Source organism: Notamacropus eugenii, chromosome 6 (assembly GCF_028372415.1).
Source record: "Notamacropus eugenii isolate mMacEug1 chromosome 6, mMacEug1.pri_v2, whole genome shotgun sequence".
NCBI lineage: Eukaryota > Metazoa > Chordata > Mammalia > Diprotodontia > Macropodidae > Notamacropus > Notamacropus eugenii.
In genome coordinates, this window is record NC_092877.1 from 41,370,107 (window position 1) to 41,388,459 (window position 18,353).

An 18,353-nucleotide genomic window follows, 5' to 3' on the forward strand; every position below is an offset into this window, starting at 1 on the left:
TCAAAGGAGCAGGATGAGTAAAAGGGGATTGGGTAGATGAGAGTAGTGTATAACTCATATAACTCATGAGATCCAGGAACCATATGGGGAATGCCTGGTATATTTAGGTAAAGATCAGTGGAGGCAAAAATGGGTGCAATATTTTCATTCCAATTTGCTACAGATCACTTAGATTGGAAGAGGAAATGGATGATGAGTTAAAGTCCAAAGACATGAAGTAGTAGTGATGGGGGACTTCAACTATCCAGACATCGCTTGAACTTGATCTTGCAAAAAGCAGAGTTGCTAATACTTTTATTATGGCTTGACTGAATGATAATTTTATCCATCAAAATGCAGAGGAAGCAAAGGGGCAAATAGCTATACCAGAACTAATGAAAAATTGTTATTAGTTTGATGTGAACTTGAAAAACAATATGCAGAAGCATTGCATTTGGAATCAGAGGACTAGAGTTCAAATTCTGCCTCTGCTCCTTAACACCTGGGTGAACCTTAGATTAGGAATAACTTCTCTGAGCCTGTTTCCTCATCTGTGAAGTGAGGGGGATCGGACCAGATGATCTCTAAGGTTCTTTTCAATTCTAAGGTGATGATCATGATTTGATGATTTTTAAAGGATCCCTCTGGTTCTAAATCTATGATCCTCTAAGTACTTGTATTATCTCTCCTACTAGATTTTAAGCTTCTATAGGGAAGGGACTGTGTCTGTCCACCTTTGTATCCTCCAAGTCTAACTCAAGAGTCATATACATATACATATATATATATATATACATACATACATATACACACAGATACACATATATGTAATGTTATTCAACAAACATTAGTGGAGCACCAACTCTATGTGTGTGTGCATATATACACAGAGTTGTATGTGTGTATATATATGCACACATAGAGTTGGTGCTCCACTAATGTTTGTTGAATGGATAAATTAACCTCCTGGGTGACTCCAGACTTCATGGTGTACAAGTTTTACACATATGGCCAAATGTGTAACTTCCTTTGATCACTGGAAAACTTTGGCTAGAATATGGAACCTACAATGTGATATTCTAGGGCCTTGAAGAATCCTCACCTTTGTTGGGGGGGGAGATAAGAGTGAAGACAGGGAAAAGAATAGGGACCCTTTCTCAATCTTTTACTCTAGTAACACTCTTTTTATCCCCTTCAAAGAAGCTCCCACAATCAATCCTTCCCTACTCCATTCCTTTGACAAGAGAGGTCCCTAAGCAGATGGTACAAATAGACCTCTAGAGAGCCAGAGCAGCCCCAATCCTGAAATCTCCAAAAGTATTTAAGAAATTCTGATCAATATGGAGGGCACTTCAAGGGCTGCCCTTTGCCAACCTAAATCACAAAAATGAAGAGGGAGCCAAGATCATTAAGGAGGTATGTTTGAAATGATTGTCTTAATGCTTATTTGGGGGCAGCTGGGTGGTTTGGGAAGTCTTATTGACTTGCTATTTACTAATCAAAGCCCCAGGGTCTCCCTGCTCACTGGCCCCTCCCCACTTCTTTACCTTTCATCTATTCTCACACACTTTCATGGATTTTTCTCAGGAAGAACAAATTCCCCAGGAAAACAGATGGGTATTCCTGGCCAAGGTAATTTGCCGGCCAATAAATCAGAGTGTAAATCTGCTTTGTTTCTACTGGTGTCTTCTGGAGAAGCTTATGCTTCATCAGAAACATCAGCCTTTGTAGTATGACTTCAGGCTAATGGAGAATCCAAGGGTCAGCAGTATCTTTAGTGGTTTTCAACCCCAAAGACTCTACAATATAAACTTGGTATAGAGAGATAGGGATAGGGACTGGAACTGTCATTTCATTGGTACAAGGAACACCTAGATAAGCAAAATCATTCTACCAATATGACAGGCTAACTTCCTAGTAAATTCATGTGCATCTAAGCTGCTCTCCATGCTTCCTAAATTCCTCAAAAGAAGCATTGCTGAATATCCTCTAGAGAAATGATCTTGAGGGACCACTTAATAGGAGTATGGGGACATGAACTAACTAAAGACTTATTGCTTTGTCCTGGATGTTTTCCCAGAAGATGAAGAGAGACTGTTTCCCCCTTGGGGCAAAGCCTGTGATCAACTATGGTTCTGCAGAAGGAAATCCTTACAGAATATCTGAGGCTTGTTTCTCTCTTCTGTCTTAGAACCTAATGCTTGGATAGCACATTCATCAATCAATTATCAAGCATTAGGGGCAACATGGAGGTACAGTCATGGATTGGGAATCAGGAAGACCTTAGTGCAAACCCCATCTTAGAGATTCATTATTGATGTGACTGTGGGCAAGTCACTTAACTTTTATAAGTCTTACTTCCATGATCTATAAAATGTGGAATTTGAACTCAAAGAACTCTCATGTCTCTTCCAACTCTAAATTTGTGATCCTATGATATATTTATTATGTGATCCTTTCAGGAACTTACATTCTATTAAAGGAGATAATAGATACTCAATTTAGAAATACATCTATGATTCAACCAAAAATGAATTATGTTTGAAAAAGCAAGGGGCTCCTTGCCTGCATATTCTTGATTACCTCATCTCTTTGCCTATAAAGCAGGTTTTCCTCTATAAGAATCCCTAGCTTCTCCTAGCCAGGGAACTGGGGGAGGGATCTGTCTCCCTTAAAAAACTGCCCTGCCTCTTAAGTTCGGATCTCCCTTAAGGGGAGTGACCTCCCCTAAGGAGGAAGCTGCTTGGTGTGTTATCCAGAATAAATGCCTCTACTTGAAAAAAAAGCAAGGGGAGAGCCAAGATGGTGGACTAGAAAGACACAATTACGCAGGGTCTCCCCCCACAGCCCATAAAATACCTGTAGGGAGGGACTCTCAACAAATTTTGGAGAAGCAGAAGTGGAGAACAACAGAGTGGAGGAGATTTCCAGCCCACAGTGACCTGAAAGGCCCACAGAAACATCAGTTGTGCCTGACACAGAGCAGAGCCCAGCCCAGCCCAGCCTCGGCCAAGTGGCATGACACAATGAGACTCTGGGAGGAGGACACCTCGGGGGCAGAGTCTCCAGTCCCAGCAGAGAGTCCTCAGATCCCTCAACCCACAGGTGCCAAAGGTCAGTGACAGGGTTTTATCAGCTGGCCAGGAAGGAAGAAGGGTCTTCCCATAGCTCCAGCAGCAGGCAGCAGCCAGAGAGGCAGCACAGCAGCCCTTACGGAAGTTCCATTGTTGGAGCATAAAAACCCCTAGGGGCACTGAAGAGCTGAGTCTTACCTCAGCCCTGGGTGGACACTCTAGCCAAATTGGTCTTTGTCTCATGCTAAATGGTGGCCCTGCCCATCCAGCTTATCTGAAAATCAGCCTCCAGTGCTGACTTAGCAGAACTGGAGGCCAGGTGGCTGTGGAGAGGTAAATGCTAAGATTCTGGGCATAAATATCCCTCTCTGCATCCAGACCAGTACATGCTTGATTGTGCCACCTTGGAGGAACTGAGATCTCACAGATTTCCAGAGTATACCCTACTCTTGACAAAGGACCCAAAAGTCAAGTAACTGGTTGGGAAAATGCCCAAAAAGGGGGGAAAAAAATAAGACCATAGAAGGTTACTTTCTTGGTGAACAGATATCTCCTCCCATCCTTTCAGATGAGGAACAAGGCTTACCATCAGGAAAAGACATAGAATTCAAGGCTCCTGTATCCCAAACATCCAAAATAAATATTCAATGGGTTCGGGCCATGGAAGAGTTCAAAAAGAATTTTGAAAATCAAGTTAGAGAGGTGGAGGAAAAACTGGGAAGAGAAATGAGAGAGATGAAAGAAAAGTATGAAAAGCAGGTCAACACCTTGCTAAAGGAGACCCAAAAAAATGCTGAAGAAAAAACACCTTGAAAAATAGGCTAATTCAATTGGCAAAAGAAGTTCAAAAAGCCAATGCGGAGAAGAATGCTTTCAAAAGCAGAATTAGCCAAATGGAAAAGGAGGTTCAAAAGCTCACTGAAGAAAATAGTTCTTTCAAAATTAGAATGGAACAGATGGAGGCCAATGACTTTATGAGAAACCAATAAATCACAAAACAAAACCAAAAGAATGAAAAAATGGAAGACAATGTGAAATATCTCATTGGAAAAACAACTGACCTGGAAAATAGATCCAGGAGAGACAATTCAAAAATTATGGGACTACCTGAAAGATGATCAAAAAAAAAGAGCCTAGACATCATCTTTCATGAAATTATCAAGGAAAACTGCCCTGATAATCTAGAACCAGAGGGCAAAATAAGTATTCAAGGAATCCACAGAACACCACCTGAAAGAGATCCGAAAAGAGAAACTCCTAGGAACACTGTGGCCAAATGCCAGAGTTCCCTGGTCAAGGAGAAAATATTGCAAGCAGCTAGAAAGAAACAATTCAAGTATTGTGGAAATACAATCAGGATAACACAAGATCTAGCAGCCTCTACATTAAGGGATCGAAGGGCATGGAATAGGATATTCCAGAAGTCAAAGGAACTAGGACTAAAACCAAGAATCACCTACCCAGCAAAACTGAGTATAATACTTCAGGGGAACAAATGGTCTTTCAATGAAACAGAGGACTTTCAAGCATTCTTGATGAAAAGACGAGAGCTGAAAAGAAAATTTGACCTTCAAACACAAGAATGAAGAGAAGCATGAAAAGGTAAACAGCAAAGAGAAGTCATAAGGGACTTACTAATGTTGAATTGGTTACATGCCTACATGGAAAGACAATATTTGTAACTCTTGAAACTTTTCAGTATCTGGGTAGTTGGTGGGATTACACACACACACATACACACATACACACAACACGCAGAGAGAGACAGAGAGCACAGAGTGAATTGAATAGGACGGGATCATATCTTAAAAAAATGAAATTAAGCACTGAAAGAGAAATATATTGGGAGGAGAAAGGGAGAAATGGAATGGGGCAAATTATCTCTCATAAAAGAGGCAAGCAAAAGACTTTTCAGTGGAGGGAAAAAGAGGAGAGGTGAGAGAAAAACATGAAGCTTACTCTCATCACATTCCACTAAAGGAAGGAATAAAATGCACACTCATTTTGGTATGAAAACCTATCTTACAATTCAGGAAAGTGGGGGAGGAGGGGATAAGCAAGGTGGGGGGGATGATGGAAGGGAGGGCAGTGGGAGGAGGGAGCAATTTGAAGTTAACACTCCTGGGGAGGGACAGGATCAAAAGAGAGAATAGAAGCAATGGGGGGCAGGATAGGATGGAGGGAAATATAGTTAGTCTTACACACCACAACTATTATGGAAGTCATTTGCAAAACTACACAGATATGGCCTATACTGAATTGCTTGCCTTTCCAAAGGGAATGGGAAGGGAGGGAGGGATGAAGAGAAGTTGGAAGTCAAAGTTTTAGGAACAACTCTCTAGTATTGTTCTTGCTACTAGGAAATAAGAAATACAGGTAATGGGCTATAGAAAGTTATCTGGCCCTACAGGACAAAAGAGAAGATGGGAACAAGGGAAGGGAGGGATGTTAGAAGAGAGGGAAGATTGGTGATAGGAGCAATTAGAATGCTTGGCATTTTGGGGTGGGGGGAGGGGAGAAATGGGGAGAAAATTTGGAATCCAAAATTTTGTGAAAATGAATGTTAAAAGTTAAATAAATAAATTTTAAAAAAAACAAACAAAAAAAGAAAAAAGCAAGGGGTTAAAAGGGTAAAAAGAAGGGAGAAAAGGCAAACTAGAAGCACTGAAAACAGAGAGGAGAGAGGAAGAGGAAGAGGAAGAAGGAAGAGTAGTATAAGAGGAGAGGAAAAACCAGAGGATCCCATGCTCTCTCACAACCATCCCATGGCTACTACAATGAATGTTCTCTTATCTCAAGGGAAAAATAATGTCTCTCATGTGTTCACTCCTTTACATTCCTATCATTCCTCTAGCCTAGATCTTTAGCTCTCACCTAGATAAGTCTGGCATTAAGGTCCTTCACAATTTGGCCCCAACATTATTTGCTTGCTTGCTCACTTCCTTTCTCTCTCCTTCCCTTCTTTCCTTCCTGGTCCAATCCTAAGATCAGGACTGATTAGAACTTCCAGCCTGGGTTAGGTCACCCCTCCAGCCTAGTGGTCTTACACTCCCAGATCACCATATTGGTAACAGACAGAACAGATTCCCAATCATCTTTAGCCTTACCACAACTCTGGATCTCTTGAGCTTAAACAACCTACCTTCCCTTTTAGCAGTGGAGGAAACTGAGACTGCATATAGATGGTGCAGTGGATAGAGCTCTGGACCCAGAGTCAGGAAGACCTGAGTTCAAATCCAACCTCAGACACTTACTACCTAAGCAATACTTACTTACCCTAGGCAATTATTTTGACCCTGTTTGCCTCAATCTCCTCATCTTTAAAATGAGCTAGAAAAGAAATGGCAAACCATTCCTGCAAACCACTTTGCCAAGAAAACCCCAAACTGGGTTAACAAAGTGCTGGACACAACTGAAACAACTCAACAACAACATAGGATGAGAAAGTTTAAGTTACTTGCTCATGATCACATAAGCCTCAGAGGCATGATTTGAACACAGATCCTCAGACTGCAGAGTTAGTGTGCTTTCCACTGTGCCATATGCCCACCTAGAATGCCATTTCCTCTTCTTTCCACCTTCAGAAATCCTACTTTTCCTTTAGAAATCCTACTTTTCCTTTAGAGTTCTACACCTTCCAGGAAACCTTCCTGAACACCTAGTCCACCAGAATCTCTCTCCTCTGAATTCATATAGCACGCACTATCTGTATTGTTATTGGTCACTTAGCAGGCTGATCTGCATTATCATTAATTTTTTACATGGGCACTTCTATTCTCCACAACTAGATCAGTTCTGGGAGGTCTAGGGACATTTCTCATTCCTGGCATCTCCCCATGGTGCCCAGGGAAGTTCTGAGTACCAAGCAGCCACTTAGTAAATATGGATGGAATGAATGAACACTCAAAAAACCAATACTCCTGAGGCTTTTCTGGAGGAAGGAAATTTAGGCAAGAACAAGAAAGAAATGCTTCTCTTCACTTAGGTAACCCAGGTGAGCAAAAGCAGAGACAAGAACCAAGGGTTAATGTAGCCCTAATGGTTTGGAAAGAGGGCACATTTTAATGGCCAAGTCAAACATGGGTGACAATAGAAATGGGACTATGCTGAGATCTTGGCCAGGCATCCTTTAATAACTAATGAATAGGATTAACCAGTAATGAGGCAAGATCTGGCCATGTAACATGATCCTGTACTGCTTTGCCAGAAAACCCTACAATGGAGACCAAGGCTCAGCAAATTTTTTCATGTATAATGAATAACACAATAGGCCAATGGGCCAGGATTTCCTGGGGAGCACCTGCATCTCACATAGTAGGTGGACCAAGGAGCCCTCCCAACAGAAGTTCTGAACAAAGAAGAGACAAGGAAAGGATGAGAGCTTGCTTTGCCAAACATTGCAGTCTACAGAACAACCTTGAACTGAAAATGACACCTTTTCCTGGTCATAGCATTCTACTGCCATTGGTGCTGCTGTCTTGTCCATGGACTCCATCCTAAAACCCTTGCTCCTTTCTCTCAAAGACTAACTTCTATTTGAAAGGCATTTTGCACTGTAATGGGGGAAAGAAGAAGGACAGAACTAAAATCCTAAAATACTCAATAAGGATGATGAGCAGATTGCAAGTTTCTTGAGGACAAGGCTTACATTATTCTTACTTATGCACCCTTCAGCACCAAGGACAGCATCTTACACATAGTTGAATTGGATTAGAATGGCTTGGGTGCATGTATGTACACTGAAAGCATTCTCTCAAAATGTCTGTGTTGTTTCAAAGCCCTGTAGCACCAAGGGCTGCTTAGAGATGCTTTTTAATAATTTGGGGTTGGTATGAATGTGTTCTATTCTTCTGTTTCACTAAGAAATGTACAGGCTTAGCTTCCTGGATGTTTCTGAAAAGGACAAGGATCTTTCAGCTAATTGTAATGCCAAGCATTGTTGGGGGAGGAATAGCAAATAATAACCAATGTTCCAGTGAAACTGTTCTGAAATCAAGACACAGATGTTTACTCATACACTAATTTCAAATTTTATGGTAGGTGCACATATATCAGAAAATGCAATAAACTGACACTATAGATATAAATACTTAAAATCATGTGATCTCATCACCACATTGATTGACTGAGTTTCTGATTTTTAATACTCTCTTTATCTTCCTCAATTGCCTCTTCCGTCTAAATGAAGGGTTGGAAGGTAGAGTGATAAATTCCTCTCAAAACCTTCATTTATAGAATACTCTGAACTTTCAGAACTTTCTAGGTAGACCCATTTTCCATCAGCAGCTCTCCTTGATTTCTACTCCATAGAACAACATGTACCTCCTTTTTGCTCCTCCTCCCTTTTTCAGGTTCCTTTTGTGTGTTATTCCATTAGATCATAACCTTCTGAGGGTAGGAACTATCTTTCTTTTTCTTATTTTTATGCCCAGCACTTATCACAGTGCCAGGCACTTAACAGTGGCACTTAATAAATATTTATGAATTGAATTATTGTTGAATGATAATACAATACTTTCCTCTTCCCTTATTGGAAATTATATCACTTATCTCTAATGGGTCTGTTTAAAATATTTTGTTATTACAAACTGGAAGCTATGGGGTGCTGGAAGATCACTCCCCTGGGTTTGCGCAAAAGAATTATCAGAGAACATGAGGAAATTGGTAGGGTTGGGAACCTGGGCTGGAGAAGTCATTGGCTCAGGATCTGTGAGTTATTTCAGGTACTAATGAGATGAGAGCTAGAGGTATTTCTCTGACAGGAAGCAGGACCTGACTGGGTAGACATAAAGTTAGAATGGGTTTTAAACAAGAAGAGTCATTATGGTTATCGAAGGAGGCATCATGAAGAAAGTGGAAGGTAAAGATAATGTCACCATTTGGCCAAATGAGACAAATGTCAAAAGTAAGAACTTAGGATCAAGGGCAGTAAAGTCAAGTGACTAAAGAAAAGAATTAATTTTAATAACTGGCTTATGAATACGCTTGCTTCAGGGAAACAAGGCTAAATGAGAAAAAAAGACAAGGAGGTTGGGAGGAACATGAGGATAAGAATTTGAGTGAAGATCAACAGAGACAGAAAGAAAAGTGATGTTGTTATCAGAGTACACTACAGACCATCTGGACAGAAGGAGGAAACAGATGAGGAGTTCAGGGAAAGGATCTCAAGCCTGGCACAGAGGCATGGTACAATAGGGATTAAAGGACTTCAGTTACCTGCAATCTTCTCTTACTCCCTCCCTCTCTGCCAAAAGCAAAGCAGTCAATAATTTCTTGGCTTGCCTTTATGGTAATTCATCATTTGGAAGGTGGGTGAACCAATGAGAAAAACTGCTATTCTGAACCTGACTTTCACCAACAAAGAGAAACTGGCAGCTGAAGGAGAAATAACAGCAACTTTGCGGGGAAAGGCACCATCGTAGAATCTGAGAGGAAAGGAGAGGAAGAATTGTGGCAGAGTGAATGAGTAAAGCAAAGGTCTTTGAACCATGAAGATTTGGGATCAAATCCCATCTCAGTTACTTATTGGTTATGTAATCTTAGACAAGACACTTAATCTCTCTAAACCTCAGTTTCCTTATCTATAAAATGAGGGGTTTGGGATAGATAGCCTCTAAAGTCTCTTGAAGTTCTATGATTTATGATCCAATGATAGCTGAAAATAGTCTGACATACTGCCTAGATTTTTAGAAAGCAGATTTCAAGGATTCAGAGAAAGAACACAGAGTATTCTATGAATTAAAATTCTACTGGGGGAGTCTGCCCATGAATGCTCTGAGGAATGACTAAAGACACAGTGAAAAGCAATCCTGACGAGGAGGAAAGGGGCATGTGTGGAAAGAGATCATGTCCTGTCAGACATAAGGAACTCATTAACCTAGTTTGATTTTTTTATAAACATCTACAAAGAGGCTGATAGCAAGAGTAGGCAATGGAATAGTACAAATATTTTAAAAGATAGTATGATGCTATACACTTAGCAAGAACTGGCAAGGAAAGGTAAAGACAATAAAAAAGGATGGGGGCTTGTTATATTGTGGAAATGAAGAAAACCAAACCAAGAGAAAAATATAAATAATGACCACAGGAAAATAAAAGAAAGCTACAGTAAAAGTTCTCAGAATTTTGATTGACCTAGTGACCCTGAATCCAGAGGACTGATAATGAAACATTTCCCTCTTCTTAATAGACAAGTGGTGGACTATGGACATAGGATGTTGTATCCGCTGTCAGACATGGCTGATATTATTCTCTTCATTAAAAGAGAGAGTTAGAGGTGCAGAACAACTATTGGGAAGGAATAGTGATTCCAAATTTTTTTTAAAGTATAAGTAAAACTTTTTTTAAAAAGTTCAGTAAGAATTTGTGGCTCACATTATCTAAATAACCGAATTTTTAAGGACATAAAATTTCATATAACTCCATAGACAGTTTTAAATCCAGATCCTTGAAAGCATAACTGATGGCCTTCACATATACAAAGGCCATCCTTACAATAGAACTGATACAATTTGAGTGATACTAAGATTTCCTTGTTAAAAAAGACTCTTCCACAAATCTATCATAGTGCCTAAAATCCTGCCACTAAAGGTTCATTCCTGTGGGGTCTTAAGGTCTCTATTAAAATACAAATATCTTTTCCGCCTAATCCTCCCCTCCCCTTGTGGAGACCCTATGAACTGCTGAAATCCATGCAGCATCTCTCATGTGCCTCAATAGAGAGAATGGAACTTTGGACACTTGTAGATGACCACACCTCTACAGCTGTTTATTACTGTTTATGGAACCATCACTGTCCAGACACCAAAGCTCAGAGCCTCAGTATTATTATCCTCCATTCATCACCATCACTTTCTCTACATATCCAATCAATTGCCTAATCTTATAAACTATAAATAACAGAGGCAACACAGAAGCATTCATTCATTAAGCCCTTAATACTAGGCATTGTGCCAAGCACAGGGGATATAAATGCCATCAAAAAGAAAGACAATCCTTGCCCTCAAGTTGCTTATACTCTAGTGGGGAAAGACAATACCAAAAAAAAAAGAACTGAAAAGGTGGCAGGGAAGAGAAGGTGCTGATGTGGAGGCATGGTGTTGAAACCTAGAAAAGTCAGAAGCAGAACCAGGAAGGGGATGAAGGCTGAGCATCCAGAGCCTCTCGCCAAAAGAGGTCCTGGGGGAGAAACTCATCAATGGAAAAAAGGGGCTGGCATTGTGGAGCAATGTTCTGGGGTGAGAAGGCCACAGGGGAAAATGTAGTTGCCAATCAGCATTGGAAATGAAATCAAAAGGTTCAGTCCAATAATAAACAGATTAATTAATAGCTAGAGAGAGAGAGAGACATTCATAGCATCAAAATCACAAATTTGTTGTGAGGCTCATTTGAGATAGTGTATGTAAGGGAATTTGCAAAATGTGTTATAGAAATATCAGCTATCTTAATAAATATTACTGCTATTATTGCAAGACCATGACCTAATAAAACCTAACTTTTGAGGGGGAAATGTAGGAGAGAACACAAGCACTTCTGGATTCCCAAACATACATGGAGATCAAAACTTGGAGCTAACTTGACACTAATGCAACTTGGAAGCTTAAATAAAACAAGCTAGAGGCAACCATATTTCCAGTATTACCGACACAGAACATCAGCACATTCCCTCCTGTTTCCAAAGTCTTAATTTTGACTCTTAGCTTGCATCTCTAACTCTTCATGTTCCCAACTCTCAAGGAAGAAGAGGTCAAATGTGCAGCCTCTGAAAAGCACTATGAAGAGTCCTTGAGCTGTGGTGATGGACCCCAATTAAAAAGTTTCTCCATCTCCTCACTCCAGAGAACCTTTCGGGGGGAGCAGAAGCCTGTGGTCCACTCAACAAATATTCGTTAAACAGTAGCCCACAACAACCATTTCTTGGTGGTCGATTCTTTGATGACAAACCTCTTCAAACTTAGGATGCTGCTCAGACAATAGAATTACAGTCTGTTGCTGGGCCCATATTTGAGACCTTTCCAGCTTGGTAGAAACTAGTACCAGAGCTTGTGTGCTCTTGACTAAGCAGCTCTAGGGGTGTGTCATCATCTACAAGTGTCCAAAGTTACATTCCCCCTCCTGGGCACATGAGAGATGCTGCACAGATTTCAGCAGCTCATAGGATCTCCACAAGCACCCAGGGAAGTCTCTCACAAGCAGATCTGTCTCCAACCTCTCTTCCTCAACTGGTTTCATATTACTCCTCTCCTTGAGCTCTACCTTCCACCCAGGTTGTTTTTGTCTTACCCAATGTTTCCCATATTAACAATCCATCCCTTCCCTCAATGTTTTGATGCACACTGTCCCTCCCCTCTCTGGAATGCCCTCCCCCCTCACTTCTACTTCTTGAATCCCTGGCTTTCTTCAAGATTCAGTTCAAGTATCCCTTCTACTTGAGGCTTCTTTTGGTCTTACTGCCCTCCTCAATTGTCTCTACTGCCCCATTACTCTTCATTTCTTTAATACATATCATTTATTCATTCATTCATTTTTCTGTACCCCTCCCCCCAACACAATTTAAACTCCTGGAGGGAAAGACAATTATAGTTTTGTCATTGTATCCTCAACACCTAGTACAGCGCCTGACACATAGTAGGTGTTTAACAAATGTTGTTTGAATTAAATTGCAGTGTTAGATCACCACAGCACATAAATGATATCTCCAGAATGTCGTATTTGGCAAGACTTTCCCAGTGAGACCAGAGATGGACAGGCATTGGATGCTAAAATGCTACCCTTTCTCTTCTGACAGACATAGCCTGGAGTATATGAGGAGTTGGGGAACTTTACTCAGAGAAAAGGGGTAGATACCTTATCAAACCATCAGACTTGTTTTTCAAACTGAAAGACAAATACTCTTTAAAATCTAATATCCAGATCCAAAACAGGCATGTAGCTATCCAATTAGTAATGAGGAAGGGATGCCAAACATCATCCTTCTGTCCTATTAATTAGCACTGGAGAGAAGAAATTGAAATGCTTTACCTCTGTTCTCTCTCAGCCCCAAATCAATCAGTGTACAATAATAAAAATTCCCAATACATTCCTATTATGCTTTGAGGTTTAAAAAGTCTATAGTCACAACGACCCTATGAACCAGATGATATTATTATCCTCATTTTACAGAGGATAAGAAGGAGGATTTATTTAAAGAAATGCTTTCAGACTCAGTCCAAATCCCCTCAATCACCCATATCTACATTTCAGGACATAGAGGAATGCTCTTCCCAGGATGACAGCTTCCTGGGCCTTTAAAGAACCTCAGATGGTCACCTAGGGAAACCTAAGGACCCTTTCTACCCCATCCTTCTTAGGCTATTATCCTAAGATCCTTAAGTTATTATTAGGTCTTCACCTATAGACCTCCTGAGATGAGAATTTTGCCTCTTTAGATAACCTATCCATCCTACTTTGAGAGATTTCTAAATATTAAGGTCTCCTTACATCTAACCAAGATCTGCCTCTACAATTTCTATCCATTTTGCTCCTAGCTCTGTTCACCAGGGCCAAGCTGAAAACAATTGATTCTTCTTCCCCAAGACCACCCTCTCAAGTACTGAAAGACAGGGATTGTATTTCTCCATATCCCCACTCCCCAACATGATCCAAGAGAACCATAGATACTTAGTCACCGAATAAAAACTTGAGCTTTTTCACTTGGTTCAATTTCCTAAAATAGGAGAATGGTCTCAAATATTTTAGGAATATTTTGAACCAAGGTTTAAGCCAAGAGGGGTTTCTGATTGCTCACTATTATATGGGAAAATTCCTTAATCCAGAACCTCTCATTCCAAAATCACTTTAGTTACTCAGATTTTTTTCTCCAGACATGCCAAGTGAATGACAGGGGTAGAGAATGTCTCACATGCTCTAAAGAAAATTAACTCACCTACCACAGCAAGGTTATGTTCAGAACCACATGCCACCTGGAAAAGAAAAAAAAATACATGAGACCAGGAAGAGAAAAAAATGCACAGAAACCCATTTCCATGATTTATAAGGAATTGATTCATTTTTTTAAAAAAAAGAGCAAGTCCCCAGTTGATAAATGGTCAAAGGATATGAACAGACAGTTTTCAAGGGAAGAAAGCTAAGCTCTCTATAGTTATACGAAAAAATGCTGCAAATCATTAACAACTTGTTGTTAAAACGTTTTTCAGTTGTTTCTGGCTCTCCATAAGCCAGAACTGGTCCAGCTATTCTGGAAAGCAATTTGGAACTCTTCCTAAAGACTTACTAAAGTGGTCATATGCCTTGACCCAGCAATACATCTACTAGACCTATATCAAGATCAATGGAAGAGGGGAAAAGTCTGTTATTTTATACATATATCAGTTCCTTTTATAGTAAAGAACAGCAAACTATGGAGATGTACATCAACCGAAGAACAGCTGAACACTGTGACATACAAATATAGTGGAATATTATTGTGCGCTAAGAAGTTATGAATCAGTTGCAAAGAAATTTGGGAAACATGTATGAACTAATGCAGAGTACAGTGAGCAGAAACAGGAAAATACAGGAGAATAATTTCTACTATAACAACAGTGTTAAAATGAATCATTTTTAAAGACTTAAGAACTCTGATCAGCACAGTGATCAACCATGATTCCAGAAAGTAATGATGAAGAATGCTACCTATCCACCTCCTGATAGATAGGTTATGGAGTAATACATAGAACAAGACATGAATTTTTGGACTTGGCTCCTAGGAGAATTGTTTTGCTTGACTATATATATATGCATATATATTCATATATATGTATATGTATATATGTTTGTTATGAGGGTTTTGTTTTTCTTTTATTGGGGAGGAGAGGGTGAAGTGGGAGGGAGAAAAATAATGCTTGATAAGCAATAAAAGAATAAAGATATAAATATAATATATTATAAATATAACATAATTACATATAATAATATAATAAATGATACAAATAATATAACGAACATAATATAAAACACACAAAGACTGAGGAAACTATGCATAATATTTGATATTCCTCTAAGCTTGGAGTTAGAAGAAAGAGACTGCAGATCTTGGGAAAAAAAGATACTGTGAAGGGGAGATGGAATCCCTTGATCATCTCCCTTGTGGGCAAAGACCATGCCATGCCATGAGCCTACTGATGAGGAGGCCATCACTAGCACAGTGAGGGAATAATTGCATCCTATTTTAACTAATTATTGTTGCTAGCTAAGATCACTTGTTTCTACCTGTTTAAGAATACAAGTGCTGTCAGGACCCTCTATATTTTGACATCGTGCAATAAAAGCTCCAATTGCCCTCCCTAGTCACAGTTCTGCTGTTCATTATCAAAAAGAATGTCTTAAAAAGATAAAAACAACTCAGTTTATAGATTCCAAGCTACTATGGGGGAAAATGGTGAAAAGGGCTGTACATAGAGCTTGTAACATCTTAAGACTATCTTTTACTCTCAGGGATGTGAGAGTCAGACATAAACACAGACCTGTTGTGGGCTGGTGCCACTGAATGCTACCAATGCATTTTCTATTCCATCGATGTTAGCCCCAAGGAGAAGCAATGTAGTATAATGGAAAAATGGCCTCAAAATCAGGGAAGTTGGACTCATTTTAAGTGTATATCTTGGGCAAATCCTTTCACCCAAGTCTCAGTTTCCCTCTCTGAAAAATGGGGGTAAGAACACTTCTTCTATCTACCTCACAAGGTTATTGAGGAAAGCACTAGGGAAATAGGAGTAATTAGCATTATTATTATTCATCAGAACAGCCAGTCTCTCATTATGCAGACCCTATTTAACTACTCATAATATTTTGGAAATGCTTAGAACTCTGAATCTACAACTGGGTCAAAGTGTCTGAGTTGTAGATGGGAGCTCTTCTCTGCCTTGCAGTTTCCATTTGGGGCAAATTTAATTCCTCCTAAGAGGCAATAAGAAGAAATGACCAGAAACTCAGCGGCAACAAGGAACCCCCTGGGTGCTAATTAAGAGGAGTTATTGACCCCAGAAGCCCATCTCATGAGCCTTTTTTCTCTACTGCCAAGCACAGGCTTGCCAATCTGAAGAAAGCAGATATGCTTCAGCTGGTCTCAACTTACCCAGAGAAAGATGGTAAAGGGGAATGTGCAAATGTCCTCAACTCATACTCAAGGCCTGAACAAAATCTCAACATCAGGCTGATGCTTTTAAACTCCTTCAGCCCACCAGGACCCAGGGAGACCCACTTCTGACTCAACAGGAACACTGTGTGAGGAGGGGAGGCTAGGGGCAGATAAAGCTAATGATAGTGAAGAGAGCACCTGGATTATTTGGAAGAGCCCCAGAAAGTAGTCAAGTTACTGAAGGAGATTATTGTCTGACTCTGGGTTTCTTGTCCTTGGAAGTAAGTGGAGTCTACTACCGGTGGGTGATATGTAGGAGAATAGTCTACCATATCTGGATACTCCACTTGAGATAGCGTCCTTTTTTCTCACTGTACTGGGGAAATCTAGGGAGCCGCCAAAGATAGCTGTCATAGGTACTAAAACACAGGCCATGAGGAGAAAGGGCATGCATTCTCCAAGTGCTGGTCCTTAGTCTCTAGATCTCTCTATCACCTCACCAGTAGGCTTCCCAGCCTAGAGATGTCTCCACCCTGAGGCCCACTCTTCTAATTGATGAGTCCCTTGCTTGGACCACCATTTCACAAAGTATGCAAGTTATGGTCACTTCTTTCCCAGCTCTGATCAGTTTCCAGACTTTTCCATCTCCTGGTCAGCAGCCTGGTATCCTGCCCCTTTCTAGCTCCCCTTTATGTCGTTTTTTTGCTTATATTTGTATTCTCAGGACCTAGCACAATATCTGGTACGTAGTAAGTACTTAATTAATGTATCTATCTATGCAGCCATTCATCTACCTATGTATCTGTGTATCTACCTACATATGTATTATCCATGTTTTTCTTTCTTTCTATCCATCTACCTACATACTATGTATGAATGTTTCTATCTATTCACCTACCACATATATATCATCTTTTTCTTTCTTTCTATCAATCTATCTATCTATGTATGTATGTACATATCTTTCTGCCTACCTTTCTTTTTCTCTGTCCTATCTATCCATCTACATTATACACACATGTATCTATATATCTGTCTATCTACCTTTACATCCATTCATCTATGTATGTATGTAGGTAGGTTTGTATGTATCTCCTTATCTATCTACCTACATATATATCATCCATCTTTTTCTTCCTTTGTTTCTATCATTCTACCTATATATTATGTATCTATCTTTCTACCTATCTTTCGTTCTCTATCTATCCATCTATCTGCCTACATATGTATGTATCTATCCATTTACCTATATATCCATCTATCTATTTTCTTTCTCTCCATCTATCTCTCTATCTACCTACCTATTTTTCTTTCTATCCATCTATCTACATATACTTGTATCCATATATCTATCTATCATCTATTCACTTGATGCTCAGCGAATAGAGAGTATTAGCATGTCCCTCTCTTAGGACCTACAGTGTCCAGTGCCCAGTGCCTAGTGCCCCAGCACCTCTAGGCTAAAATACAAACTCTTCAGCTTGGCATATAAAGCCCTCCACAGAAGGCTGTAGCCTATCTTTCCAGGTTTCTCTCTTCTCAGACACTCTGGATTCCAACCAAACAGTTCTGCTTGAAGGTCCCCAAACTCAGAATTCCACCTCTCACCACTGTTCCTTTCAAAAGTTGCCCCCTACAGTGGAAGTGCACTCAATCAATCAAATAAACCCTGAGCATTTATTAAGCACCTACCTCTATGGATCAGGCTTTCCCTCCTCACCTCCACATCTAAGAATGTCTACCTTTCTTCAAGGCACAGCTGCAGGAAGCCTCCTTTCCTTTCCCTGCTTGTTAGTGCTCTCTCCTTCTTAAATCATCATGCCTTTATTCACATATTCAGACACTATATTGTGCTATGCTAATAGATGGTAAACCTGGAGGCAGGGATCTTCTTTCTGTTTCGCTTTTCATTTTGTCTCTGTACCTCCAGCTCCAATTGAATGTAATCCCCTTGAAGACTGGTCCTATTTCCTGTATTGTCTTTGGTCCCCAGTGCTTTGAACTAATAAATGTTTTTAGCATTGTTCTGGATTAGAGTAGGGAGTACTCCTGTCTCCTGTCACATTCAGAGGCTTGAATTAAATAATATTGCAGTAGGTAGGGAAGTCACCATTTTAATAACGTTCCTTCCTTCCCTTCCAAAACACTGAGTATAAGCGACTTTATACAATGTAAGTAGAAAT

General features: G+C 40.0%; 1 protein-coding gene across 1 annotated transcript in view; it reads right to left on the reverse strand.

Annotated features, from left to right (window-relative positions):
• The window catches only part of SERGEF (secretion regulating guanine nucleotide exchange factor), a 248,069-nt gene that overhangs the window by 82,647 nt on the left and 147,069 nt on the right, over positions 1–18,353 (reverse strand). Inside the window, exon 11 of the mRNA XM_072621407.1 lies at positions 13,982–14,014. Coding sequence (XP_072477508.1) covers positions 13,982–14,014 — 33 coding nt within the window. The remainder of the gene's footprint in view (positions 1–13,981; positions 14,015–18,353) is intronic.